Genomic DNA, 27,396 nt, shown 5'->3' with positions numbered 1-27,396 from the left:
ATCTGTACTGACTGCTACCTCTGAACTCATTTGTTGTTGGCATTTCCTCACGAGAGCGTTCTTTAGCATCTGTCTGTAAATTATGCTCATTACACAAGCATTTGCATGCCTGGAACCTAAATAAATGGTCAGTGTGTTTTCAGAGAGTGGGTCCGGGGGTTCTACACTGAAATGCTGCGTTTCCCATGAGTGAGAGAAGCACTTGGCAGCAGCCAGTTGGCCATGGGTTAAATCAGGTGAAGAAGATATTTAGTATTCTGCTGAACTCTGAGCCTTCTTGGAACTACATTTGCAAGAGGCTTTGAGGCTTACTAATGTCCCTACAACTCATTCCTGTGGGCCTCTCTTTCAAGGCTCAGCTGTAATAAAGCTCTTGAGTGCTGAGAACAAGATTTGCAATGTCTTTAAACATAGATATTATGCTGAGTTACGGCTATTCCCTCTATTTTGCTTATTTGCCCATTTAATAACCTATGCCTTATTAAGTGTTTAAATCAGTTCTCTACATTTTACCGAAGTGTTAAGGTAGTAATTGATAGGATGAATAGTAATCAAACTACTGGAACTGAAAATCAACAATAACTCCTCATGGTTTTAGTGTATATTTTCATGCGATTTAAAAAATGATGATGCAAACAAGAAGGTATAATTAAAATCAAAGAGACTTCTGATCTTTTGATTGTAGAGACACGTGTTTATTATTACAAGATTCATTTATCTGATAAACTGGGGTAACTTCATTGCTAATGGATCCTTTTTTTGCAGTACTGCAAAGCAATTCATACTGTACTTATAAATAATGGAATAAAGACAGTCTCAAAGCATGCTACAGCAGTGACCTTAGCAACAATGAATGAAGGCAGTGAATCCATTAAAAAGTTGTTCGCCATTGAGATTTATAGAATAGTTTGTGATTCCACAGCACTGTTTGCTTCTCAGGAACAGGCTGATGGCTGTGACAGTCACTCTTTCAATAAATAAACATTTACAAAACATGGAAAGACAATTCTGAAGATGACTGTGGAGCATTGCGGTACGCAGAGCATTTGTAAGGTACATGTAACACATGAGCGATGGCTTTCATCTGGGGTCTGATACCAAGGATTTTTGCTTTGTAAATTAAAATTTGAGGGAAAGAGGTGATTGGAGCACAGATGTTATTCCAGCAAACACCAGCTGCCGGTGTTCTTCCTCTGGTTGATGATGGAAGCAACTTGCTTGTGAGGCTTGAGTGGTAAGCAATAGCACTGGACAGCATTGTGCACCTTCAAGTGTGAAATTTTATCATGAGTCTTTGTGATAAATCATCCCTATTACAGACCAGGGCTGTTAGATGGCACTGCTTTCAGGATTCATCTGATGGAGGCTTAGATCGAGGTTCTTTGGTTATCAGAGTTGTAGTTAAGTATCACTACTGTGTTTGTGCTCCATACAGATGTTAGTTAACCTCTAAGTGCTGATCTTCCACTGCATCTAGCAGTAGTTTGGGTACAGGTATACCTGCATTGAGTGCATAGCTGCTTGGGACTGCTCTGGGCTGGTGGTGAGGCCACAAAGTCCCTCTGCTAATAAGAGACCCTGCTTCAGAAGGGTCAGTGAGGCGACAGTGCCACAATCTTCACATCCTTTCAATGAGTACAGCAAATATTAGTAGTCGCTGAAGCAATATGTAATCAGTCTTGTTTCCAGAGAAGATTTATCTTATAAAAACCCTCAGCAACATAATTCTTTTCACGACATAAATATCCAGAAGAAAACGTCTTTACAAATAAAGGCTGTCTCTTTAAAAAATATTTTCCTATTATCCAACAGTTTCCCAAGTGAATGAATTGTCCTCATGAATTATATGGGACTGAACTTGCAGTTTATATTCCTGTTTATCTGTGAATCAAGCTCTTTCTTATTCCATGGCAGATTAATTCAGTGTGGCCCACATTTGAGAGATAAAACCCACGGGTCTGATTTTGTCCTAATATTTGAAGAAGGGATAGCAGCTATGAGATACGCCTTGTTTAATTCTGAGTTTGTACAAGCGCTGCTCGCTGTGGTTCATCAGTCAGGAGAAGAGATTTCTGAGCCTTCTTCAGCTGTTATTACATGTAGCTGAGAAGGGCAGGGGTAGAAAAATGAGGAAAGTACAATGGTAACTTTTTGTGAAGAAGAACTGTGAATTTCATGGTTTTAACTTTAAGCAATTATATGGAAATACTTTCTTTCTTTTTTGGTTTTGTAAGATGTGAAGTTACCAGAGCTCTCTTGGTCCTGTAATTCAACTGCAGAAGAAGTGCTATGAAACTACGGAGACCAGAGTCAGGACAAAGCTTCATGTGTTTCCAGGTCAGGGTGTTGTTATGGTCTGGGCTGGTGGTGGTAGCTGTGGAGGTGTGCACTGGTTGGCTGGCAGTAATTGGTGGCATCTCTAGTTTGGCATCAAACTATGGGAACAGTTGATACAGTCAAGGGTAGGACCACCATCCAGAGGGGTAGAGGCAGGCTGGAAGAAATACTGTGAATGTGGACGTAGACTAGTCAGGTAGAGGGCAGCCTGAATATAAGTCATCAGCATGTTCTGACTGCTGATGCCATCCTGGGCTGTATTAACAGGGACCTAGCCAGCAGACAAATAGAAGTGGTCCTTCCTTGCTTGCCACTCATTAGATTGCCTTTAGCCTATTGTGTCCAATTTCGGGTGCCCCAACATCACAGACTCTGATGAAAGGGAGGGAGGAAAGTGAAGGCCACCGAGTGAGTGGTCAGGGCAGGAGCCAGCACCCTGGGACAAGAGGTTGAGGAGTGATGACATTGTTCAGGCTCGGGCAGGAAAGATTTGGGGGGGTCCTGGGAGCAACACCTCAGTGCCTCCAGGATGGGGTAGAGTCATTACTGCACTGAGTGGCTGGAGGGTGAGAGACAAGGGGTATGGGCTGAAATGAGAGGTTATAGGGGTGACAAAAAAACAACCTGAGGGCAGCCAAGTACTGGAGCAGGTTATCCAGAGGGACTGGACCATCTGGGAGGCTTTAGAGAGTCAGTGGGGAGAAGAGATGACCCTGCTCTAAGCACAGAAATGGACTAAATATGATGCCTTAGATATTACCTGAGGCCCCTTCTGACTGAAATTATTTCAGGTTGCTTCATTCCATGCTAACAGGGTCAGGTGTCAGGCCCTTCCTTTTTGAGGGTAGAGTTGTTCTTTGGTAACCAGAAGCACTGTGTCTGAAAAAAAAAAGTGCCTGTGCTGTGATGGAGCTGCTGGAAAAGCAGATTGATGTACTGGGAGAAAGAGTTTGCTGTTTCAAAGAAAGTTCTGTACTTTCTGATTTGGGTTCTCAGGGTTTCCGAAGGCTGTTTTTGCAGTTGAGCATTTTGACAGTTTTCTTTTCAAGTTTACATTCAGTCTTTAATGGTTGCTGTAATTTTACTTTTAAACAGCGCAGTTCTTCAAAGGCAGCAGTGAAAGAGCATCAGCTGAGGTCTGTCTGGTGATCATGAGGGGTTCTCAGTGGCTCATTTCTTCAGCTGTCATTTGTCAGAACACACTCATGTAATCTTAATGAACAATGTGCAAAGCCATTAAAAACTCAATTACGGCTTTCTTTTTTACTGCAGACGTGAGAAAATGCAATCATAAAGTGCTGATGTGTAAACACAATAGCCACCATCTGCTACAGAGCAGCATTTCAGCTCAAAAAGAGGGTATATGTTGCAGATGCATCAATAATAGGAAGCTTATCAAGGCATCATTATGCACCAAGCAGGGGAAAAATTGAAATTTATGGCCAGCTAGAGAGCTCTTCATGGTTTAATTCCCCAATTTTCGGTGGTATGTTTAATAACTATAAGAGAGTGCCTTTTTATGTTCACTGTCATTTGAATGGATTTTTAAAAATGAATTTATTTACCATCTTTCTTTTCTCCATGCTTTTGACTGATCTGAACGCAGCACATTTGGTTTTAGTTATTCAGGAAGGTGGCAAAGCCAGCAAGATATTAACTGATGTAACCTGTTGGTTCAAGAGCACTAAATTTAATTGACCTCATATTCAGCTCCTTTAATGAGCATTTACTTCTGTGTCCAATAGAAACAGAACAACCCAACAACTTTCACACAGCAGAGATCATTTCTTCTCTTCAAACTTTCCCATTTCAGTGTCTATTTGATGACATTTGAACTTTCCAGATGGAGGTAAACAAAAACAGCACTCAGTGTTTTTTTCTGCTCTCATTACTGTTCAAAGTCAGTCCAAATCAGAGTTTCTTCAAGGAATCTTTTGTTTTATACACATTCATGCCTGGAGAAATTTAAATAGGTTTTCAGTCATTCATTGATCAATAATTTCTGTTTGTGACACGTTAATGCATTCCCTAGTTCTTTATATGAGTGAGAAATGTGACAAATGGCTTGTTGGTGCCAGACCCGCTTGTACCTCTTTTATTTGCACATACAGGCCTATAAATTCAAAAGAAGTCCCATCAGCTTCAATTCTGCGCTCATGTTAAAGAAGTCTGTCAGGCTCTGAATCGCAATGTGTCAGTTTTTATTACAGCTAATAAGGCAAAACACGCTTGTCCTTAAAAGGCTGTTCTGAACTCTGTTTGTTTGTTTACTTATTGCTGATCTCAGAGCTACTGGTAAGCAATGCGTCCTGCCCAGAAAAGCTTTAGTGGCATGGACAGGTAGTCTGTGCATCTCAGCTGCTGGTCCAGGAGCACACAGAGCAACCTTTGGAAGGTCCTTGAGGGTAGGGGATGGGTTATGCATTCAGGTTCACAGTGCAAGAAGGGAAATGAGAATCACATACAGCTAGGTTTGTTTGGAGGGTAATTTGTGGTAGAGGGTATAAATTATTCACAGCAGTGAGATTTTGTGAGATAGCAACGTTCTTGTACCCACTGTCAGTCATGGCATGGGTGAAGTTTAATAATATCCCCTCCTAAGGGCAGGCTTGGGGTGTTGAGCACCAACTTGACCTGGCAGGAAAAGACCTTCCTGAGGCAGCTGCTATTTGAGGTCTCTGTGGAAGTAAGAGCAGGTAGAGACACCAGATGGCACAGTTAAAGATGGGAGCAGCACCAGTAGTGGAATTTTTTTTTATCTTTTTCACAATCATGTAAAACAGTCTCTCCCCTCAGGACTTTACTGGAGACAGTTATGATCTTAGAGCCTTTTCTCTTGTATTTCTAGGCATGCTATGGGGTGTGGGTTTTTGTTTCTAAGGCATCCAGAAATGAGAACCAAGGCTGTGAATAACATGCAAATGGCAATGATTTTTTTTTTTTTTTTTTTTTTTTTTTTGGTAAGGCTATTCTTCCCATAACGAAGGCTGATTATTTTATTAAGTGTTTTTTTGCTTGATGGATATTTCACTCACTCACGTTGTGTCAGTCTCTATGTACAGGCTCTATACTCCAGAGTTATTGTACAAAAGGCCATTGTCGTTCTGCAAATAGGGTATGATTCATTTTTGGTGGGTGTCAAAAACTAAAATTGTAATTATTGCTTTGAACTTTTACTAAAAGCTGATGTTTTTCTCCCAGAGGAATGCTCCTTATTTTCATACGTGAATCTGTAAAAGTGAAATCCTCCTTAAGTCTTTCTATCATTGAAACGCCTGCCTGATGTAGTACAGTTCAGGACCCTGTTGTGCTGGGCACTGTATAGCTTCAGAGTAGATCTTTAGGGCAGGGATCCATCTACTATCCAAATAGATAAGGATTTCCAAATAGGGAAAGGATGAGGAAGACACCCAGAAGTGAAATGATGTGTGCTAAGATCTGATCAAAGATGGAACAGAAATGAATGACCTCTTCTTTACTGAATGTTTGCTTTGGCTGTAGCATCACCCCTGTATCTTACCTGTTGGAAACTGTGCTTCCTGGTCATAAATTATCCCAGGTGATACAGTCTGAGCCCAAATCTCAGATTGCCACTATTTTAGTTTATTTGGGTGGATCAGAAGATTAGTGCAGCACTCAGTGAGAAACTAACTGACGAAGGGGGTTTTGAGTTTGACTGAGAGCAGGAGTGAATCAACAGAGAATGTTTATCAGTCTCACCTTACAGACTTTGATTATTAGAGAAAAAATTGAAGGCTTGGATTCAGCTTTTCTGTTTCTTGAGCTCTTTACTGTGAATTTGGAATCTCTGGATTGGGGGCCATTGGGATTTTTAACCTATCCAAATGAAAGATCGGATCGCTAGAGAGCACCTTACTGTAGCTTTTTTGCTTGTACCGCCTCATCCCCAGCTGTGCCTGCACTGTGCTCGAGTTTTCCAAGGTCTCAGGAGCGTGTGTGATTTCTTGTGAAAGATGCACTTTCTTCTGCATCCGTGCTTTGCAGTCCTTTACAAAATGTATACACATATCACATAAACAGAAACAAACCAACAAACCACCAAAAGCAGTTTTGTGTGAGGAAGTGGCTGGTATCTGGTGGCTTAAAAGAAAATAAAATAGAATATGTATGGCTGTCCACTGGACAAAACTGATCAGAATGTTTATCTGGCTCATCTGAGTGTCTGTCAAACTGCTGTGGCACGGAATTGGGGAAGTCAATAGGTTAGAAGTGAGGCAAGGCTTTTCAAACACAGTGTGCTGTGAACTGCAAGAGGCCAGTAGAGAAATACATTTGTAGCATGACTTGGCAGCTGCAGCAGGACTCTGAATGTCAAGAAGGCTGCATTTGATTAAAAATTATTATGCCTAGCTGCTGACACATAGATTTTTTTTTCCCCCGGATCTTGGTATTTTCTTCAGCTTTTTCTGTGAGTGTCTGCACACACATAAAGCAGATCCCTTAAACAGAATTGAATCAAATAACTCTCATAATGTTTTTTCTTATTGCTAACATTTGTCACCTTGATGCATCTGTAAAGAGATGAGTTGAGACACAATGTGCTGTAAAATAACTGCTTGATGAATCAAAACATGAGTTCAACATCCAGTGCCATGCTTAATATGATGTAAGCTTCAGGGTTAACAAACTCATAAATTGCCTTAGTATAGATTTCTCTCCTAAAATTCAGCCGGTCCTTCCCTCCTAGAAGTGTAATTGTCCTTGTTGCTGTATTGCTAGTTGAGATGTTGCTCTTGTGCTAACAAGCCTAATTCATCTAGGCTCTGTACACTGGGTTTTCTTAACACCTTGCTGCTTTCCAAAGCTTGTACCACCAAGATACAGTGTTCCCGGGTACAGATTGGCACTAAGGTGGTAGAGACCATGCAGGCAAATGCCAGCTGAGAATGTGATCTTTTATAGCATTCTTTTGTGTTGAATGTGCCTTTGGGAAAGTAGGTATTTGGGGCTGTACGCTGTAGGAGAGCCCTGTGGCTTCTTGGAAGGTAAATATGACTTTGTTTAGTGTGACTCTTTTATTGCAGTGTTATAAAACAATAAAAGCAAAGTTGTATTTATAATTTCTAAGTTATCTAATTAAGGCGGTTATAGCTGGCCATGAATCTATTTGTATTTATACCCTGTAATTTAGATCTCCTTTCTTTTCTGTTACCTAACAACTAGCATAAAATAGCTAGTTTGAGTTCTTAGGAGGAACTGTTTTGTTTGCTGGCTTCTAAAGGAATCATTGACTTTTCTAGGGAATCTGCTTTAACTGAAAGAGCTCAGCAGATGTTTAGTATTCATTCTTTTTTCCCTTGTCTGTGTACAGGCTCCTTCATGATGGTGAACAGCTCTGGACGGGCATCCGGGCAGAAAGCTCACTTACTTTTGCCCACGTTGAAGGAAAATGACACACATTGCATCGATTTCCATTATTACTTGTCCAGCAGAGATTGTTCGAGTCCTGGCTCTCTGAATGTCTACGTGAAAGTGAACGGAGGACCACAGGGCAATCCCATATGGAATGTCTCAGGGGTTGTAACAGAAGGATGGGTGAAGGCAGAGCTTGCCATCAGTACTTTCTGGCCGCATTTTTATCAGGTATGAGTTCACAGTATTTCTCTGTCTGTTTCCATTGAGTGTCTGGCTGGGTGTGAGCTATGAGCTGTTGTTAGCAATAAGTCTTCTGAAAATTAAATACAGCTTTTTTTCCCCGCATTTTTTTTTTTTTTTGCATCAGATAGAGTTTTCATATGACAGTTTTATAGCAAGAGATGATAGAGACATCTTGACTTAATTCTTCTCACCCTTTTTCTTTACATATGTTCTCAGGTCACAGAGGAAAAGCTGGGCAGGTGAAGTAAATTATTGGAAAGTTAGAACCCACTTATGTATCATGAAATATGCATGTAAACGGACTTGGATTGGCACTTCCCATGCACACAATGGACTCATATACTCCTTGTTAAGCAGTGAAGACATGAGAACTCTTATCTTCTGATTTTTATCGTTTTACATTCAAGGGAAAAAAAACAGTGCCTGGGAGGTAATTGCACCCTACACCTTGCAGGAAAAGGAGAAATACATATTATAGTGTAAGAAAAAAGAGCATGAGTGAGATGGGAATTACAGTAAAAGAAACTATGAAAAGGCATTGAATGCTCTACGGATAGAAAACAGTAGGAAGAAAAGCTTTTTTTTTTTTTTTTTAAATAACTGGGTAGTAGGTCTGTAAAATCTGAGCTAAAGTAGAACACTTTAATGTTCTGCCTCCAAAAAGGAGCCAAGGATTTCAGCAGAATAGATAAGAGCACACTGTACAGGGTGAAGGGGAATATGGGATAAAGAGATGCAAATGCACTGGAAGTGGTGTTTTAAGGGCTGTGCACAACTTGTCACTCGCTCTGAAATCATATTAAAGTGATCGATACTACTTTCATATTAACATCAACCAGAATCTGCTTCGTAGTAGGTGCTGTACAGAGAGAACAGAAATGATCTTTCACCCAGGTAATCAGTGCTTGAAAAACCTGGAAAAGACAGTCTGATCTCAAACTACGAGATCCAACTGTTAGATATACCAATACCAGACTTCCTGAACCTCATTACATCTTTTGCAAGTTTTTTTAGAGGTCAGGTTTGCTTTTCCCGAGGAAGAAAATCCTTTAAATCAAAGAAGAATTTTGCACCGCTGTGCAAAAACGAAGAGCCTAAAGGCAGCAGTGACTGCCTGGGAGTGGTTCCTGCCCAGAAAATGCAAATGTTCTCTCTCTTTTTCTCTCCCTCTCCTGAGCCTCACCTTTATGATGGATAAAGTTCTAATTTCCCTCTGCTAAAGTATGGCTCTTAAAATGTTGTCAGGGATCTGATAGTCTGCTCTGTCCTTGGTCCCTAATTTTGTCCATTGGTTTCTGCAATCTAGTGACTCTCTATGTTTAAGGAAAAAAAGAAAAAAAGAAAGAAAACTTTAAGCTCTCAAAAGTGGGGGGGAAATGCAATCATGGAATTTTATCAAAATTACTGTTGGTTACATCGTAACACTTGTGGCTGAAGGAGTCCAGAGGTGGCATGGTGATAAAAGCTTCTGTGTACCGATGCCTGGGGAACGTCTCATTGACACTCACAATCCAGATTATGCTGTGAGAGTGTTATTTGTCAACTTTAAATCAAAACTGCACGCCCGGAGAACAGTTTGTGCAGAAGAGGCCTGAATGGATATTCTGTATTTCAAAAGTACAAGGTAACACAGGGGGGAAAAAAGTATTTCTCCTAAATAATGAAATCTACGTCAAGAAAAATGTTTATTTTCTTAATACCCAACAATTACACCATCAGTAATTGCTGTGTGCATTGAGAAATCTGAAGCCAACTGCCCAGGATGCAAGGTATTGACAAGTGCCCAGAGCTTTGGAGGTGTGAGTAGCAGCAAACCAGTGCTAGGCCTATTGCCAGAGGGTCGTGGTTTGGGTCTGGCAATTCTGCACAAGGGTTGTATGAGTCACCTACATCCAGAAGCACTCTGCTGAGGTATTAATGTGATGGTGGTAGAGGTTTATCAGCTCTGCCCATGAGTTAGTTGTGCCTGGATTCCCAGTCTGCGAGCGTTTGTAGTGTAGTGAGAAAAATCTATAATAGCTCTAGGAGAAAGGTAAGACGTGTGCTCTTGAATTACTGCATGCCACGAGGATTAACTTAGTCCCAGAATGCACTGAGCACAGCACTACAGTCTGCCAGGAAGGGGTGTTTTGATGTACTGATCCTGTGTACTGTATTGATCCATGCCTGAAGAAGTCTGTCGTACCACGACAGATGAGCCACGCTACATCACTAACACAGACATTGCTGGTAGATAGCAGCAGTGAAATGTGGGTTTGTTTATGGGTAAGGAAACATGAAATGAATCTTGGTATTTGCAGTTCTCAGGAGCATTTAAGAATGTTGAAGAGCCAAACTTTGCATTTGCGAATTATATTAATTTCTGAGAACTTCCAAAAATGTTAAGTATTAAACACTTGTTCTTCAGCCCAGGTGCTTCTGCTCTGCCCACTCTGACAGGGCTGAAGTGGTGCAAAACTGTATAAAAGGGTGAGAACAGTGTGGAAATCTGAACTGAGAAATAAAGAGATCTGAGAGTAGAGTTAAAAAGGTAATAAAATAGCTGTCTAAACAAAGCAGTGTGAATTGAGACCCTCTGCTCTTGTCAGTGATTTTGGCAGCAATGTGAAGATTAAATCCATGGTCTTTTTAGAAGCTGACACAGCTGCTACCGACTCAAGGTTTAGGTTATTTTGTGCTCTATTAAAGACACTGAACTGTGTCACTAATTAACAGAGGTCAGTCCGCTGTGTGTTTGTTTTTACCTCAAAGAAGCGGGGAATTATTCTTTCCAAGTTCTTGGCTTTCAGGAAATTGAGGTAGTAATTCAGCAAAGCTTGTAACTTCTCAGCTATAAGATAAGCAAAGTAAAGTTTGGTGGCTATGAAGGCGCAGATTAATCCTAGTCTGAAGGGAGTCACAGTAATTGCTGTGTGACCTTAGCAGTAAGTGCCGTGTTTATCATGAATGAATTTTCATTTATCAAATAAATTGTCATTTCCATACTGAGGACATGCATTCTATTCCTTGTTTATACAGTCCTTAGAAAGTATTCTTGAACACAGGAAACATTTATTGATGGTTTGATCATCTTCCAGATATTTGCTACCTCCTCTTATCCTTCGGACAACCTATTTTTTGCCCACCTTCATCTGCTGCAGAACTCTGTTTATATTGCTAGCACCTGAGCTTTTCTTACTTTGTTTTTTCCCCTTTATTTCTTTATTCTACCTGTTTTTATCATGGCATTTTTCAAAAGGGCTTATTTCATGAGTGCTCCCACTTGGAATGCTTTGAACTGAGGGAGTAGATCTTAAGATATCATGGGAATATAAGTAGAAACTAAATTATGGAAGCCCAAATGCAAAGCAAAATGATTAATGGCAACCTGATTATGAAGTACATGCTGCTCCACTTTTGTAGCTTGAGCTGTGGTGGTCGGCATTCAAAAAGCTGAATCTTTTGTTGAGTTACATCTTCCAATGGAGGAGATGAAGAAAAGGCTCAATAGTGACAGGCTAGGAATGCCAAATTTTATTTAAAGTGGGAATAGCAGTGTTGAAGACTGGCTTTTAGTAGTTAACAAACTTAATGGTGTTCCGGTAATGATTTTGATAGTCACGAATTATCCTGCAAAAACAGTGGCTGCTGCAGTAGTAGTAACTGTGCCAGCTGAACACATTAATTAGCTTTGTCCTTGTAAACTTTACAGCATTTAATACTGTTTTTTTCCTGAATTTTATTTTGCTTATTTGGCAATAGTTAATTAGTTTGAATTTTACCAGTCTCCCAGAGTCCCCTTGCCCTGCCCCAAACTCTTTGCACACAGTATTTGTATTGTACTTATAGAACACTTCAAATCAGATGTAATTGCACACGTGTGTAATTGGTTTCTTTGCTCTTCCAAATGGAAGCAGTACATAGTTCTCACTAATCCTAATTAATATTGCTCTTTTTGTTATCTGTGTCAAATTGATTTTCTGTCTTTGACATGTGTCTTCATGCTGTATTGCATAGGTACCCCTTTGTTATTAATGATAAAATGCTTTGAATGTATCAGACATTGGAATAGGAGTGGAATGTGGTGACTGGCCAAATGACTAGTGCAGTTCTTTCTAAGAAAACCTTTTCTTTGTATTTCAGGTGATATTTGAATCTGTCTCTTTGAAAGGACATCCAGGGTACATAGCTGTGGATGAAGTCAGAGTTCTTGCCCATCCATGCAGTGAGTATTCTTTGTTCTTCTAACCGTCTCAATGCGTTAAATACCAGGCTTTGCAGTCTATAATACTGGGCTTGGCAGTCTTAAGTTGTGACTTATCCAATAGTGCCAACTGTAAAATCTCTTCTGTTTTGGTATCCCCCAAAACAACTAAAGACAGCCAGCCTTGTGCAATTAAATAACTTGACAATTTGTGCAAAAGGCAAAGGTGCTCTGATTCGGTCACTTGTGCCAGGATGTTTGTGGAAGTTTCTCATTGTAGAAGAGTCACAAGAACATAAAACTCTGTTTTGTTGTTTCGGAATTGTTCTGCTGTAGGAAAAGATCTAAATGTTTCTGATAATGTCCTGCGTGGTTAACTTAAGGAAATAAGACAAATTGGTTCGATATATAAAGTAGTAAAATAAGAAAAGACATATCCTAAAGGTATCTCTCAAAAGAAAGGTTTTTGATTCTGCATGAGTTATTTAATAAATAAATCTCATTTAGACTTACACAGCAACGAAAACTAATGCAGGTTCATTACACTGTTCAGAAATATTTGTTCTGTTTCTCCTACCTTAGCTGTACTATGCCCAGCTTACATTTTTCCAGCATAGAGACATTAAGCCTCTACATTTGTGTGCGCACTTCTTTGGTTTCTCTGTGCATCTACTGAGAGGCTCAAGGACTTTTGTATCCCTACACTGTGTATGGAGCATACAGATTTTTAACAGCTTTCATGTTCATTGATGAGTTTAGACATATCTCTTTAAAATATAGTATTTTTAAAAAGTAATCCATAATAAATTAATGTCTTTTAGTGCTTGAATTATTAATTGTTATGTAGCAGATTAAATTGAATTTATGGGTGATACTTTGGCTTATTATATTTAGGTTTGTTTATAACTTTGATGCTGTAGTATTTCCAGGTGGCCTGATGTCCTTTGGGAAGGTAGCACACCACCCCCATCAGGTTGGAGCTTTAACAGCCCCTTTCACTGGTTCTTAGTTTCAGTAAATGAGCAGCAGCTCTTCCAAACAAAATTCTGTGGGTGAGGTTCACCCATTTTATTTCAAAGAATAGCAACCATTCGCAATGTGAGGTACATGGCTCTGCTCAAGTTTAACAGGACATTTCTGATAACTGCAGTATGGTTAATTGCAGTTTAACTGAATTATATTTGTATTTACCATGTGCTTGTTCCTCGGGCCTTTGGGTGTATTTACTTCATTAAGAAATACTTACAATCTGTGTTGACCAGATGTTGCTGATAACTGGCAGCCTCCAAACAAATCCCCCAAATGATGTGTATGCATTCCAAAGCATGTTTGGTGGTGACTGATCCCTTTACTGGGAAAGAGGCCACAGAACCAACTGTGAGGCAAAGACAAGAAGGTTATGGGATTAAAAAATATATAGCAACCCCAAATCCTGCTTGGTGAATTATTAAAACTGATGTTTAAAACTCCATCTCCAAGTACATGCAGGTTCCTCTGGAAAATTAAATGCAATCTTGGTGACCCAAAGCTGGAATTACTCAGACTATATCCAGTGCATTTGAAATCAGTTGGCAACCTGCAGTGTGTGCAGGTCCCTACAAGCTATGAGTTCTCTGCAGTCTTTGCAAATACTTCTGTCTGATTCCCAGTGTTGTCTTTGCTGTTCAGTAGTGACACTGTACAGACTTACTTTGCCCCTCGGGTTCATTTTACAATTGTTAAAACTCAAAGCACAGGAATGAGGAAGCTTCTGATTGAGCCTGAATGGCACTTGAAATTATTGGTGTTATGTTTTAGTTTTGAGGCTGGTGTGGCTATATGTGCCTGATTTGGAGCTCACTCATACCTGAACATAGGCAGAAGTCACTCCTAAATAGCCTGCAAGCAGCACATAGTACTTGCTTTGCTGCCTGTCACCCAGAGGTGGTTTACCAGTTGGCTTTGACACGCTGCTCTGACCCCTAGAAAGCACGATAGTACAGAATCCCTGCACTTTGCTTGAGTTGTCAGCAAACTGAGCATATGGAGAATGTGGCACAGGAATTAGATAAAAACCTCTGACGTAGCATGCGGGCAAGGGTTTTCTGTTCATGTGCCTGTAGTAGACAACCATCTATTTGCCAGGCTTCCTGCACACACATGCCTACATCTTCTGAACCTATTTAATTCCAATAGAAAAATGTAGGTTAGTTTGTGCTCTGAAAATATGTAATTCCTTGGCTACTTATATCCAAAAGGTAAAGATGAAGTTGAAAAATGCTGACCCTTACTGTATTAGAAGGCTGTTGTGTGTCCTACTCTGAGAGTATTTGGTTGGTGCACAAACTTCCTTCTGAAGCCCAGCAAGCACAAAGCTAATCAGATGATCTTTTTCTGCTGTCACAAAATATGTTGGTGATATCAGCATTTGGATGTTGGTGGTTTAGTGTTGAACGAATACTGAATTTATTGTCATCAAAAAGCAGATATTGGCGTTATTAACCAGTGCAGCAATCCAACACTTATCAGTAATATCAATGTTTCATTTAATATCAGTGATTTTATATCAGCGGCATTGTTACTCCACAGTTACAGGATGTATTTGATAGTCAATACAATTGAAAGGAGAAAATTCTTTATACAAATTTGTTTTGGCCAGCCACACTTGACAACCTCAATTTCATTTCATTTTGCCCTTGGTAGAGCCACAGTTTCCTAAAGAGAAAAAATGTTCTCAGTTACTCTTAATAGAAGGGAGTAACAAATTGTTTTGGTGACCATGAAAGATCTGTAAGATCCCCTTGCTCTGCACCAAGTAGCTCAGTACTGAGGGACAGCTTTATTTTGCTAAATCTCTTTGTCAGGAGTAGGATGACTTGCTTTGTTCTGATATCTGTGTTGGTGTAACACAATCGCTGCCTTGCTCTACCCTTCCTATTCTTTGCATTTCTTGTTAGGAAAAGCACCTCATTTCTTACGGCTTCAGAATGTGGAGGTTAATGTGGGACAGAATGCGACATTCCAGTGCATTGCCGGGGGGAAGTGGTCCCAGCATGACAAACTCTGGCTTCAGGTAAAGTGATGCAATTTTTTCAAGTAAAATAAATAGACAGAGGACAGCAGGGTGGTGGGGCAAATGTTTATCATCAAAATCCTTTGAGAACTGCCTTGAGTTGTTTCCAGATCAGAATTCAAGATGATAAAATGCAGAACTGTGCTTCAGAAGATGGAAAAAGTGGCCAGCAAAATGTTAGTTCTAAACATACATCTTCAGACCTGTAAGCACTCCTTCATAAAAAAGAAAAGGCAGAACAGGTGCAATAATCCCTCCCTTCTGCTTAATTTTTGGTCTTCTTTCCTTTTGCCCTCCAAAAATATTGTTGACAAAGGCTGAGGGAAGTATGTTGAGATGAAAACATTCCTTAAGGTATGTTATAAAAGGACAAAGCCAGTTTGTACTCATTTTGTTTCTTCCTCCCAGTTTCCGTTGGCTTTTGCTCTGCATTGGCTCTATATTGATAGCAGAATGTTCCTCTGGTTGCTCACTAAATGACCAAAGAGTTCCTTCTCTTTGTGTCTATTTTCATTCTACTGGTTGGACTTCAAAAACTGTGTTGTGCTATTCACGTAGTGACAAACTTAAGTGATTTTCAGTTCTGGAGTTAGAAATGGAGCTTTTAGCAAACTGGAAGGGTGGAGTGCTGTTTGCCAGTGAAGGACAAAGTTATTACTTGTGCCCTTTGGAGTACTTGGCTCTGTGGAGTTCCAGCATTGCCATATTCTATACTAGAGTTCTTCTGGAGACTTTGAAGATAGTTGAGTTGAAAATTGTTTGAAATTGGTAATCACAGCCTGAACCTCTGATTAATCAGCTGAGGCAAATGTTAGGTCAGCTGTGGGAGCACAGGTGAGACTAATTTAGCTGTGGTCCCAGAAGGGGTGGAGCTTGACTCCACCTCCTCTAGACCTCATTTAAGGGCTGACCACCACTGAGGCAGTATCTCTTGGAGATTGCTCCCTGGTGGAGGTTGCTTCAGCATTTCCCAGTGAAGGCATCCATATTAGTGAGTTTTTCCTCATAAATAACCTTCTGAATATCTGTTACCATCTTTGTATCATTCCACCTTGCACTAGTCTAAATACTCAGGCAAGAATCAGTTTACTAATGGTGTAAACAAAAACTAATACCGGGAAAAAGATTGTGTTGGTGAGAAATGTGGTTGGCGTTCTGTAAAAATAACAGTCATTCTAACTGTACATTATTAAAGCTGTTATCTTAAAATATACCTTTTAGCCTGAAAATTATTGGCCTATGTTGTACTTTTAGCATTAACAGAAACATATTTTGGCTTATTCTATATCTTTTTTTGAATTATTTCTGTGAAATCTTTCCACGGAAAGATTATATGTGTGTGAAAAAACTTCTGATCTGAAGCACTGTGAACCTTTTTTCCAAAGAGAAGAAGGGATTTGGGAGGAAATCATCATTGGTAGGGGGATCCTGGTTTCCATTCTTTTAAACTGGAGGATTTAATGAAAACAGCCTTGGAAATACTTCCCAAAATTGATTACTGGAAACTGGCACAATGACTCTGTGTTTTCCATTGAGGTTTCTAATAAAATAGACCAACTGAGCAAGTTCAGGTGTTTATGCTGATTTCCAGTTAATTCATCATCTGTCACTTTTCCAGTTGGGAAAATGCTGCATGGCATTGGTGGAGAAAGATTTATTGAGGATTGCTGGACATATAAACATTGCTGTTCATCCAAGCAATGTATTTAAATTGTTCTGGAAACAAAGTTTTATGCCTGAAAATGACAGGTTTATAAAATCTGTTCACTTATAGTATTTTCACAGGAGTACAAAATGCATTCATTTGTAGTATTTTCATGTCCTGGATAAGCTTCTGGATATACCCAGTACAAATAGTCTTAGCTGTCACTCTCCAGGCTTTTCAGTATACATAACACATCAAACGCACAAAAATATGTCAGAATTTAAGTAGATACAAAAAACTTAAATATATAAGAACATTTAAGCCCACTACTTCATAAAACCCAGAAAGCCTGTAAATTTTTCAGGGACGTTACCAGCTGTCTTTTCCTGAATGAATTGTACTCGTACAAAATCTAACCTAGTGAAGGTCTGAGCAGTTTTAAGAGTAACGAAGAGTGAATAATTTGTGTGCCTTTGTGATGTGAGTTGTTTTCATCTGTCTCCACAGCAGTGGAATGGGAGGGACACAGCATTAATGGTTACTCGAGTCGTCAACCACAGGCGTTTCTCTGCTACCGTCAGCGTTGCTGACACTTCGCAGCGCAGCATCAGCAAATACCGGTGTGTCATTCGCTCAGATGGAGGATCTGGAGTTTCAAATTATGCAGAACTAATAGTGAAAGGTAAGTTGTATTAATACAGCAACTTGGTGTTAGTTGAGCGTTTCCTCCTGTGTCAACTGTGTGTAAAATTTGACGTCCTATTGGGCCTTTCTTTCTTTCAATCCTATTAGATTCAAGTAGGAAAAATGGGTAAAAGTGACATGAATTTCAATCATTTTCTTAAAACAAGTATTTGAATCAAAGCTTTATCTGAATACAGCCTTCTTCATGAGCTCTTGAAGTAATGTATGGTAGCTGTGGATAATTTTAATGCAGTCAGCAGAATAGTTTATCTGTCAGTCAGCTTCATCTGGCTTGCTTTACATTTCATCAGACACAAATAATCCTATGGTAGTGTTGCATGTCAGAAGAGTCTGTTCAAGACTGTTGGGTGCAGGTGATCTGGAATGATTCTGTTGATGTCCTGAAGCACACAGTACAGATATCAGTAGCTCTTAATGGAAGCTGGAGGTTTCAGCTCTCTTATTAACTGTGATTCAGGAGGTGATGCTGTGCCTGACACGTGCAAGGTGGTATTTGCTTAAGAACATCCATGATGCACGGAATGAAATGCTATTTACTGCGCTGCTTTATTAATGTTACCCAAGCTGCACCACAAGGATGCTCACTGTGTCTTAGGAGAACAAACCAGAAGGTGACAGTCTCCCCTTAGACTGCTTTAGTGTCTATTGAAGGCAATACTGATGTGGGTGGAAGGAATCTTCTCAGAGAATATAGTTTTATTGATCAAAACTTTTGTACGTTATGGAGATAGAGGACTGTTGGAGACATGAGATCACTTTGTTCTACTGTAGTACTTTTTTAGCAACTTTTTCTGTCACTTAGCACTAGCACCTTCACAATGTTTTAAATATCCAATGTTGTAGATATTCAGGCTACACTGATCATGAAGAGAATGTTCAGATTAGGTGCGAAATGCTTTTAATTCCCACCAAATTATCTACTATCTCACTTGTTAGAGGAGTTAACTTATGATTAAAATGAAATCGAGTTGCCAAAAGCAGCATATTGGTACTGTAAAATTGTTAAGTAGAGGGAAGGCAGTCTTCCAGAGCAACCAATATTAGAGTATGCAGAGTTGGGCATGTGCCTGACACTTTCATGTTTAACAGTATGAGGAGGAGAAAAATAGAAGAGTGAGTTGTAAATGTGAATGGCTGGACATCCAACATGATGGACATTGGTAGACTCACTGCTGAATTACCCAGGCAGACACCTAGGCAGAGAAACTTGAGGAGAGGAATATTGTTATGGGAAGGCACACTCCTCTGCTCTGTGCTGCTGTATTAGTAAGCAGGCAAAGTTAAGTGGTTCATTTGAGGTTAGCTTGATGCAGCACTGTGAAACACTGGGATTGCATGGATGAGTACTTCTAGTCTGGCTAATTTTAGCGTGGGTAATAGCAAATTCGCAACACATATATACAGACTGAAATGAAAGCAAATTGGAATTGTTTAATTCTGAAGAGATGTTTATTGAATTGCAGTAATGTACTTGGGTATACATTAAATTAGTCTGTAATTGAAGTTCTGCTCAATTGATAGTCCTGTCCCTAAACCTACTAAATCCAAGCTAATTCTTTGCCTCACATGCTTTTTCCCAGTTAGCTGAACATAAAATCATGTAGGATTTTTTCAACAAAGGTCAAGGTTGAAAAAACTATCTATATATCTTTCTCATGTGAAGATCTGTTTGCTTCCCTTAGCCATAAGATATTTTATTACAGCAATGAGAAAGTGATTTACAGTTCTTGATGCTGCATAATTTAGTAGACACAGATTGAGGAATCTTTATTTGAAATACATTTACTACCTCAACAATTGAAATTGGAACCGTAGATACTTCTTTCAGCAAATAAACCAGTGATATTAAACACAAACCAGCCCCTTCGGTTGTCATACGTGACTATGTGGACATTGTATTTCCAATACTGAGAATGCTAGAGAACTGCCACTGCAGAGCTGTTCACTGTCTGTGCAAATACCTTCTGTAAGTGGCAGTAAATCTATTCTTCTCTTTGCACTTCAGAATCGTAATCACAAAGCCTGCAAAACCCATCATTTCCATCTGCACACCTTACCATCCTTTGGTGCTCCTCTGGAAAATAGCTCTCCTCTATTTCTTAACTTTCACAGTCTCTCATACAGTAATTTTGTGTAGGGCAGGCTTCGAGTATCCTAGAGCTTCTACATCTTGCTGTACTGATCGCATGCAGATGGAATGCTTCTAGTCCGTAATTTTCTTTTAAGTAAAAGCTGCATGGCAGTTATCCATATTCTGAAATAAATGCATATTTTGCTTGTGTAAAGATTGTTTAAAATACTACAAAACTGTCCAGGATCTGAACACGTGAGATCTGTATTAATGATACAATTCGAGTGTCCTTCCAGAAAGCCTCTTACTTCATGTGGGAGTGTGAATAACATTTTAAACTGTGCGTGTGTTTGTATTGGCAAGTTGTTTGCGATTTATTTTTCTGATCCATTTCAGGTAGTTTGAGTGCCCAAATTAATGAGTGGTAGAAATTTGTAACTTCTTTTTTCTTGAACCTGTTTGTTTTTGCAGTCTTGGCTCACCAGCAGGTCTTTTGAGATCATTTTATTGCTACCTGATGATTTTTATGAGATCTGTTCTATGCTGCCACAACAGGAGTTGCAGTATGCGACAAAACCCCTTTACAGACCTCTCAGGATATGTTCTTTTTCCCTTCAGTTTTGCCTTTGTTGATTTTTATAGTGTTTGATTACTCAACACAGATGTAAGACAGTCTGTTCCTTAGCTGAGTGGCTTTCTGTCATCCATGTGATGTTTGGGACAGCTCATCTGTTTATCAGTCACTTTTTTCTTGAGGTTTTCAGACATGAAGCTGATACTTGCAATGATGCCAGAGGGAGAGGTGGGTTGTTGTTTTTTTCCCCAGTGTTGCTTACTGTTTTTTCTCTAATTCTTTTCTGGTCTGATGCCTGTCAAGACAACAAATAACAATAAATAATTATGCATTAAGACAAAATACCTATGTATGTGGTTAAGTTGCTTCAGTATTAAATATATAGAGATATACTTTGCAAATTCACTATTAAAAATTATGAAGTAGACAACCTCTACCTGCATTTTGACCAGTCTCAGTATGTACCATTGGAGTTGTATCCAGAGTAGTTTCAATTAATTATTAAGCTTCAGGAAGAACTATTAGGAAAAAGAACTTTCCAAAGCCTAAAAAAAATAAGAAATAAAGATATGTCTCGCACATCTGATCCAGGCTGGATCTGGCCATAGAGATGTTGCATCAGGCCCTCCATAGGTCTGCTTGGGTGAAACAAGTGGGAGTGTAGATATGAAAGTATATTATATGGCATTATGCATGTACTGCAGATTAGAGCTTGCATCTGGACTGAAAATACAATTGACTTCAATGTACTTCCTTAGGATGACATTGTTATGGGGGCCTGTAGTGACAGGATGAGCAGAAATTGCCCTCTTCCAGTTTAAAGCTGATTTAGATGTGATATCAGGGAGAAATTCCTTACTGCGAGGCTGGTGAGACACTGGCACAGGTTGCCCATTGAGGCTGTGGATGCCCCTTCCCTGCTGTCATTCAGGGCCAGGCTGGATGGGGCTGAGCAACCTGGGCTTAGAGGGAGGTGTCCCTGCCTACAGCAGGGGGTTGGAAGGAGGTGATCTTAAAGGTCCCTTCCAACCCATTCTTTGATTCTGTGACCATAAACTCCATAGTCTTTCACTTCATATTCATCCACAGTACATGTATAATTTTGTACCTTAGGATACTGGTATGAAAAGTACTCATTAAATGTATCATAATACCCTTGCCATCACAAGATAATATAGCAACTATTGCCATAACAGTACTCAGATCCCTGGGCTGGGGGTACTGATAAGAATAGTAGCAATGTTGCAGTCATCTTCTTTTGCCTGAGAGTAGCTGGAAGATCCTAACCTGGCCCCTCACTTGGAGCCATTTAGGTGAGAAACTCATCTATGGTTGGAAATAAATGCTTTTTAGATTTCACTGTTAAAATATTTTTTTATAGTGTGCAGAAATTCAGATAGGAATTTTCGTGCCTCACGGCTATTAATCGGGCTCATCCAGGTTGTGAAAGTTGCTGAGTAGATTTGAATTCATCTGCCTGAGTAATATGCATTAATCAAGGTCCTGCACGTTATCACTTTATGAACAGGGAAGCATCTCTCGTTGGCACTGTCAGCGGTATCAGGAAAGCTGTGATGGGGAGGGCTTTCCTCAGGCTTCATGCTCTCACACTCTCATGTTCTCTCTTTGCCTTTTTACACAACTGGATTGTCTGCAGAGTTAATGTGTGCAGCACCAGGAGAAGTTAAGTGTAGATTTGATTGGGTGTGTGTTAATGTTGCTCTTTTGGATTACCACAGAGTGTATGTGTGGATGTGAACCATTTGTGAAGGTTATGAAATTAGTGAACATGAGAAACTGACTTTGTGGTTGCGGGGTGCCTGAAGAAGCTGCTGCCATTCCTTTATTCCTCTGTAGTCACAGTGATGTAGGGAATGCAATGCTCCAAACCCTGGTGTTCAAATCTGGCTAATAATTACTCGAACTCTTCACTCTGTTTTAATCATCTAGTTTGGTGTTGTCCAATAGCTATTGCTTTAACTCAGATCTAATCATTGGATGTCTGTGTGCTGAGAAAAGGGGAGATGAGATTTTGAACACTCATTCCCTCTCACTGAGAGCTTTGCTTCCTCTCCTTTCACTCTGCCTTAATAGCTTTTGGAGGAGGGGAGAGCGCTGAGGACAAAGCCGTTGTTTCATAGAAATAGGCAGTTAGAAAGAATGATACGTGTTATTTCAAAAGAAAATATTTCCTTCTCCTTCTGTTTAACCTCCAAAATAGAACTGGAAATGAAGCCTTTCTTGGGAGCTGATTGATAGACATACATGATATTATAGACTGGATCCATTTTTCAGAGCTGCACTGTGCAATGTGGACTTGCAGTCGTGTTGCCATGTTTGTATTCCTTGTTTTCAGTGTTTACGTTAGCCAAGGATGTGTGAATTAGAATGGGTGTTTCCGGGAAGAATACAAAGCTACAGCTGTGATACAAGGACATTTCCTAAGCTAATTGTTGACAGTTCAGGTCTCCAATTTCTTTTCTTTCTGCCATAGCTCTTCAATTTCTAAGCTAAGCAAGCAGAGATTGCTGTATGAACTTTATCTTCATTGTAGGCACTTGGGAAATGAATACAACTTTCCTGTCACAGCACTGACTTGAGTTTCAGGAACTATCAGTGTTGTGCATATAGGAAAGAAATTGGAGATTGGGATGGGGGGAAGGCTGGGCGTTGGAGGGGGGGGGTGGAGGTTGGTGGTGTTTGATTTGTTTGTTTTCCTCCTAGAGATGCATTAAGGAGTTATGTTTTAATCCTGACTGAGCATGGTAGACAAGTAGGCATGGGATTGAGTTCCTTAGGATTGTTCTTAATATGCATGTTTCTAAGCGTGATGCTCATGATGTATAAAGTTCTTAACTGAATACAAGATAAAAATGCAATAACAAGTAGAAAAAAAAAGAATACAAAACAATCTTTTTGAAGTGAAGGAGCTTGAGTAAATCCTTGTGCTTTCTGAGTGTGGTTACCTGCAGCCTCCCTGATGTATCTCAGGAACCGGTTGTGATGGTGCAGGGAGCAGACGGCTCATGTGAGCTGTGGTTCTGCTGGCTGAAAGCCATGGGGCAAGCAGTCCTCACCAGTCTTAGGCAGAGAGAGCTGTTACAGCTTTGTAGGAGCAAGGAGGCTTCTCCCAGGGTTATCATCTTCTCTCTCTCTAGAAGAGGACTCTAGAAATAGCTAGGAATGATTAACTTAGTAAAAGGCTTGTTTGTTTTTAGTTTTGTTTCTTTAAATCTTTCCTCTCAACTTGACCTGAGTAACTGCAAGATTTGTTGTGGGAAGAAGCCTTCTTGCTGCTTTTAAGTAAGATAATGTTATGAATGTATTGAATGTATGAAATAATTGTGCCCTGTCCTATACCCTCTTAACCTGCCTCTACCAAACAGAGGAGAGGAAATCTCCAAAGAGCAAAAGTAATGAAAGGAAAAGCATTGCTGTGTGATAGACTTTGTCATCTCACTAGACTGCCCTGGCATTCCTTGACTTTTCCATCAGCTATTCATGTAGACCTGCATATTTCTATATAACCTTATTCTTCTACCTGCTGTTCTGAGAAGTGTCTCCCCACATCAGACAAATACAAAGGATAAAGTGGGAATCGAAGTAAATAAATGAGCTGTTTAATCATAACAATTTCAATCTTAGTATGTTAAAATTGCCAAAACAATTTACATAAGGTTTTGGTCTTCAGATAAAAGATGTGGTCCAAAAGTTGGTGGAAATAATATGTTGTTTTTTGGTTAGTGTTCCAGTAAACATCTACCTATTAGCTTCCTATTGTAGAGAAAGCTCCCAACAAACAGTTCAGCTGGTGGAAGGAGGGAAGCTTGCAAGAACAAATGAATGTGTTTCAGTCTGCCTAGGATTACACTCATGCTTGAAAAGTACAGACAAGGTAATTTCGTATATTTCATGCTGCCTTACATCGTGGAGGAAGATAGCAGTAATGCAATTTTCAAGTATCTATTGCTGCTGGGGCGTACAGCGTATTAACTTATATTGAGGGACTTTCACTGCTGGAGGCTTCTGTTGTTCTGTAGTATTCATATGACAGTCTGTAGTCTTGCTAATACCAATTCTCGTTTGTTTATTTTTAAAGGGATGGGAGGGGTAGCAGTTACTTGGCCAGTGTTGTTTATTGTCCCCATTAGCTTTCTTGCTTGGTGGCTAAAATATAGTCAAAATACAAAATTGTCCCTTTGTTAATTGTTCTGCAATCTATGCTGCTGTTTCTAGTAGGGTTTGATCCTGCTGGGTTATGCCTGTAGTTGATATTTGGCAGTCAGAACACACAGCCCTCTCCGTGCCCATTTAAAATCATCAGAAAAGTTGAAGGCAGCTGCAAAGAAATTAATTCAGGAGTGCTGCTATCGGAAGGAAAAAAAGCATCAAATGCTAAGGAGATATCTTAAAAGCCTTTGCTAGCTGGAAACGTTCTTGCAGTTAGGATAGCTTGGCAACTCAGACGATCAGATGTACACCATGCAAAATGTATCTGGAACTTTCCATTGTTCTTTGTTTCTTTCCAAGGTACGGTGTTTTCTAACAGCTGATTGCTTGTGATGCTCATATGATATTACAATTCAAAATGACGCCCCCCCACCCCCCTTATGACTCAACTATGAAATTTAGCAGAAGGTTTGAGTCACATGCGTCGTTAACTGTCTCTCTTCCACTCATCTTTCTTCTGCCTCTTTAATTGTAGGGAAGTTATTAATGAACTTTCAAACCTCTTGGCAAATGGAACCTAGAACTATTCTTAATTTGCCCATGCTGTGGTTACAATCCTGTTAAGTGCTTTTAATTCAAGAGAAGGCACTTGAAGTACCATCTGTCATTGTACTGGATATTGGTGAGGAGTCTGGTATGATTAGGAGACCTTTGACACTTGTTAGATATAATTGGTGGATATGAGCTGTTATCTCCGCAGGAAGGATATCCTTTCTACATCAAAATATCTTTTCTGTTGCAGGAGGGGGGAAAAAAAGCCCAAAATTGTAGTGCTATACTTAATATGAAATGTGGGCAAAGATTCATTAGATTTCTCAGTGTGCAATGGTCATTATTAATAAGAGAACCTGTCAGAGTAAACTGGCAAAACAGCACGGATTCCATTTATATGTGAGAAATGGTTGAATTTCAAATGAAGGGAGTAAACTCATTCTATTGGGATGCAGGTGCCTCAGATCATGATGACTGGAGATTGTAGGAAGTTTGTGGTGCTAGACACACAGAGTGTAAGGAAGCATAGTTACTGAGCTCTTTCAGGAATGCAGTAGTTACTGCAGCTAATAGGCTTGCTGCAAAAGTATTACATTTGCTACTGGACAACTGAATGAAGTCAGGTGTGCTGAATGGAGGCCCTTCAGCCAGCTTCTGTTAGATATTGAGGGAAACAGGGCTTTTAAAGTTCACACAGTATTTGCCTCTGAATGATGGAGCTGAACTGCTTTGCATTCAAAGCCGGCAGAACTGAACTCCAGGGAGAAGCTGGGTGTTGGTTACGTTAACATTCGCCCTATCCAAATGAAAAGATTAAAGAGCATTTTTCAGCGTTAGGGAAGGAATGCTCACTCTGCAGTCAGCTCCCACTCAGCTTCGAGATTATTGGAGGTAGGAAAATATCCGAAGTTGCAGTTTTGCATTTAGATTTTGCAGTCCCACTTCTTCCCCCCTGCTCCACTGAGGAATTTATCTGAGCCAATGATTTCCCAGCATCCATGGTAGCTGTCAGGTGAGGAAATGCAGATCCCAGATGATCACCAACAAACCCCAAAACCTGTTGTGATGCTTTTCAGCTTTGATCTGATGTGTTAATCTTCTGCCATGATAAATATCACCACTTGTTGCCCTCCTTTACTGGTGCTGGGATGCTTTGCTCACTTCACATCCTTCCTGTTACTTCTGCCCTGCTGTGACTTTGAGAGATGCCTTCAGATGTAGGGGCAGAAACCTGCTGAGCAGCAGTTAAGTAGTGTGATTGCAGCAAGCCCTGCCTCTATTGTAATCCTTAGCCTATGGATTTGAGGGCAGAAAAAAAAAACAAACATCAACATAATATGAAGTTTCTTGGCTTTGTACAGACTAGACCTATCTCTCTACAGGTGAGATTTCCCTCCCGAGCATCTCTCACTTCTCTTTCTCGGCAGGAAACTTTCTATCAGTGCACGTTTGTATGTGAGGAGGATGCAAATAGCTGCACGACTTAGGCTCTCTCTCTTTGGATCCTATAAATCAGTCTTTGCGTGTGCTTTACTGTCCTATTTATGAGCCTGCAGCTAATACTGAATCACATGGCAGACTACAACTTACAAACTGCTTGTTCCCTCAGCAGGATACAGACACAAATTAAAATGGAAAAGGGTTGAATTGCTTATTTCTTTAATTCTCTCTTTTGTTTCTGCTGTTTCTAAGTTTCTGACTGGCCCCTGTGAGCAGTGCTGAGAAGATCTTATTCCCTCTTACTTGGCATTATGGTATTATTCAGTCCTTTGTTCCAAACTCAGTATTTCTCAGTATTTTCCATGGTTTTGAGGCTGGAATTCTCAATATAAGCACTTTTGTGTTTCCTCTTGCATTTTCTTTTGCCATCACTCTACTACTTAGTCTTCCACATACCTTTGTCTACTTGTTGAGCCTTGCCAAATCGCTTACTTCTGCTTCCTTGTGTGTGTTATGGATGAACTTCTCTCAAGTCTCAGCAAGGAACCTTAAGCATTGGTAGAGGCAAGCACTTGGGCAATGGAATTACTGCTTACCCCTGGGTAAGGGCTTCCACAGTGATGCTCCCAAGAACTACAGGAAGACACAAAAAGCATCAGCTGAGAACAGCATAAGAGCATGAAAAAGTAATTCTGAAGTTTAAAACTGTACAGTTGGTGATGTGTTCTGGGAGACAATTATTTCAAGTGGTTTGTGTACACTAAATCAGCAGCCTTCCGTATTTACTGCATTTACGGCTGTATGCTGTACGATCTGTTTATAAGTAAAAAAGTAAGGTGTCTATCCTTAGTGAATCCACTGCACATCTCTGTGTCAGTTCTTATGCTTTTATATGCACCTGCTGCTTCTCTTTCCTGTTAGCTGCTCTCAAGAGGAGCAACTCAAATGACAGGCCATAATGTTATCCACTCATTGACTTGTCTGTCCACATCAAAATGTTTTGCTGCAGACAAGGTGATAATTTCCCTTACATCAGTCAAACTTCTGT

At 40.0% G+C, this 27,396-nt stretch overlaps 1 protein-coding gene across 4 annotated transcripts in view; it reads left to right on the top strand.

Moving 5' to 3' along the window:
- Nucleotides 1-27,396, top strand: part of LOC146754829 (receptor-type tyrosine-protein phosphatase T-like) — a 222,714-nt gene that overhangs the window by 117,174 nt on the left and 78,144 nt on the right. For all 4 annotated transcript variants that reach the window (XM_085526608.1, XM_085526609.1, XM_085526607.1 and 1 more), the window contains 4 exons: nt 7,670-7,941; nt 12,079-12,160; nt 15,076-15,191; nt 17,344-17,518. In XM_085526608.1, the coding sequence (XP_085382734.1) occupies nt 7,670-7,941; nt 12,079-12,160; nt 15,076-15,191; nt 17,344-17,518 (645 nt within the window). The remainder of the gene's footprint in view (nt 1-7,669; nt 7,942-12,078; nt 12,161-15,075; nt 15,192-17,343; nt 17,519-27,396) is intronic.

The sequence above is a fragment of the Coturnix japonica genome, chromosome 37 (assembly GCF_054131305.1).
Source record: "Coturnix japonica strain WE chromosome 37, WE-NBRP24, whole genome shotgun sequence".
Lineage (NCBI taxonomy): Eukaryota > Metazoa > Chordata > Aves > Galliformes > Phasianidae > Coturnix > Coturnix japonica.
The sequence above is the reverse complement of the archived record's forward strand: the minus strand, read 5'-3'. Positions and strand labels throughout refer to the sequence as shown.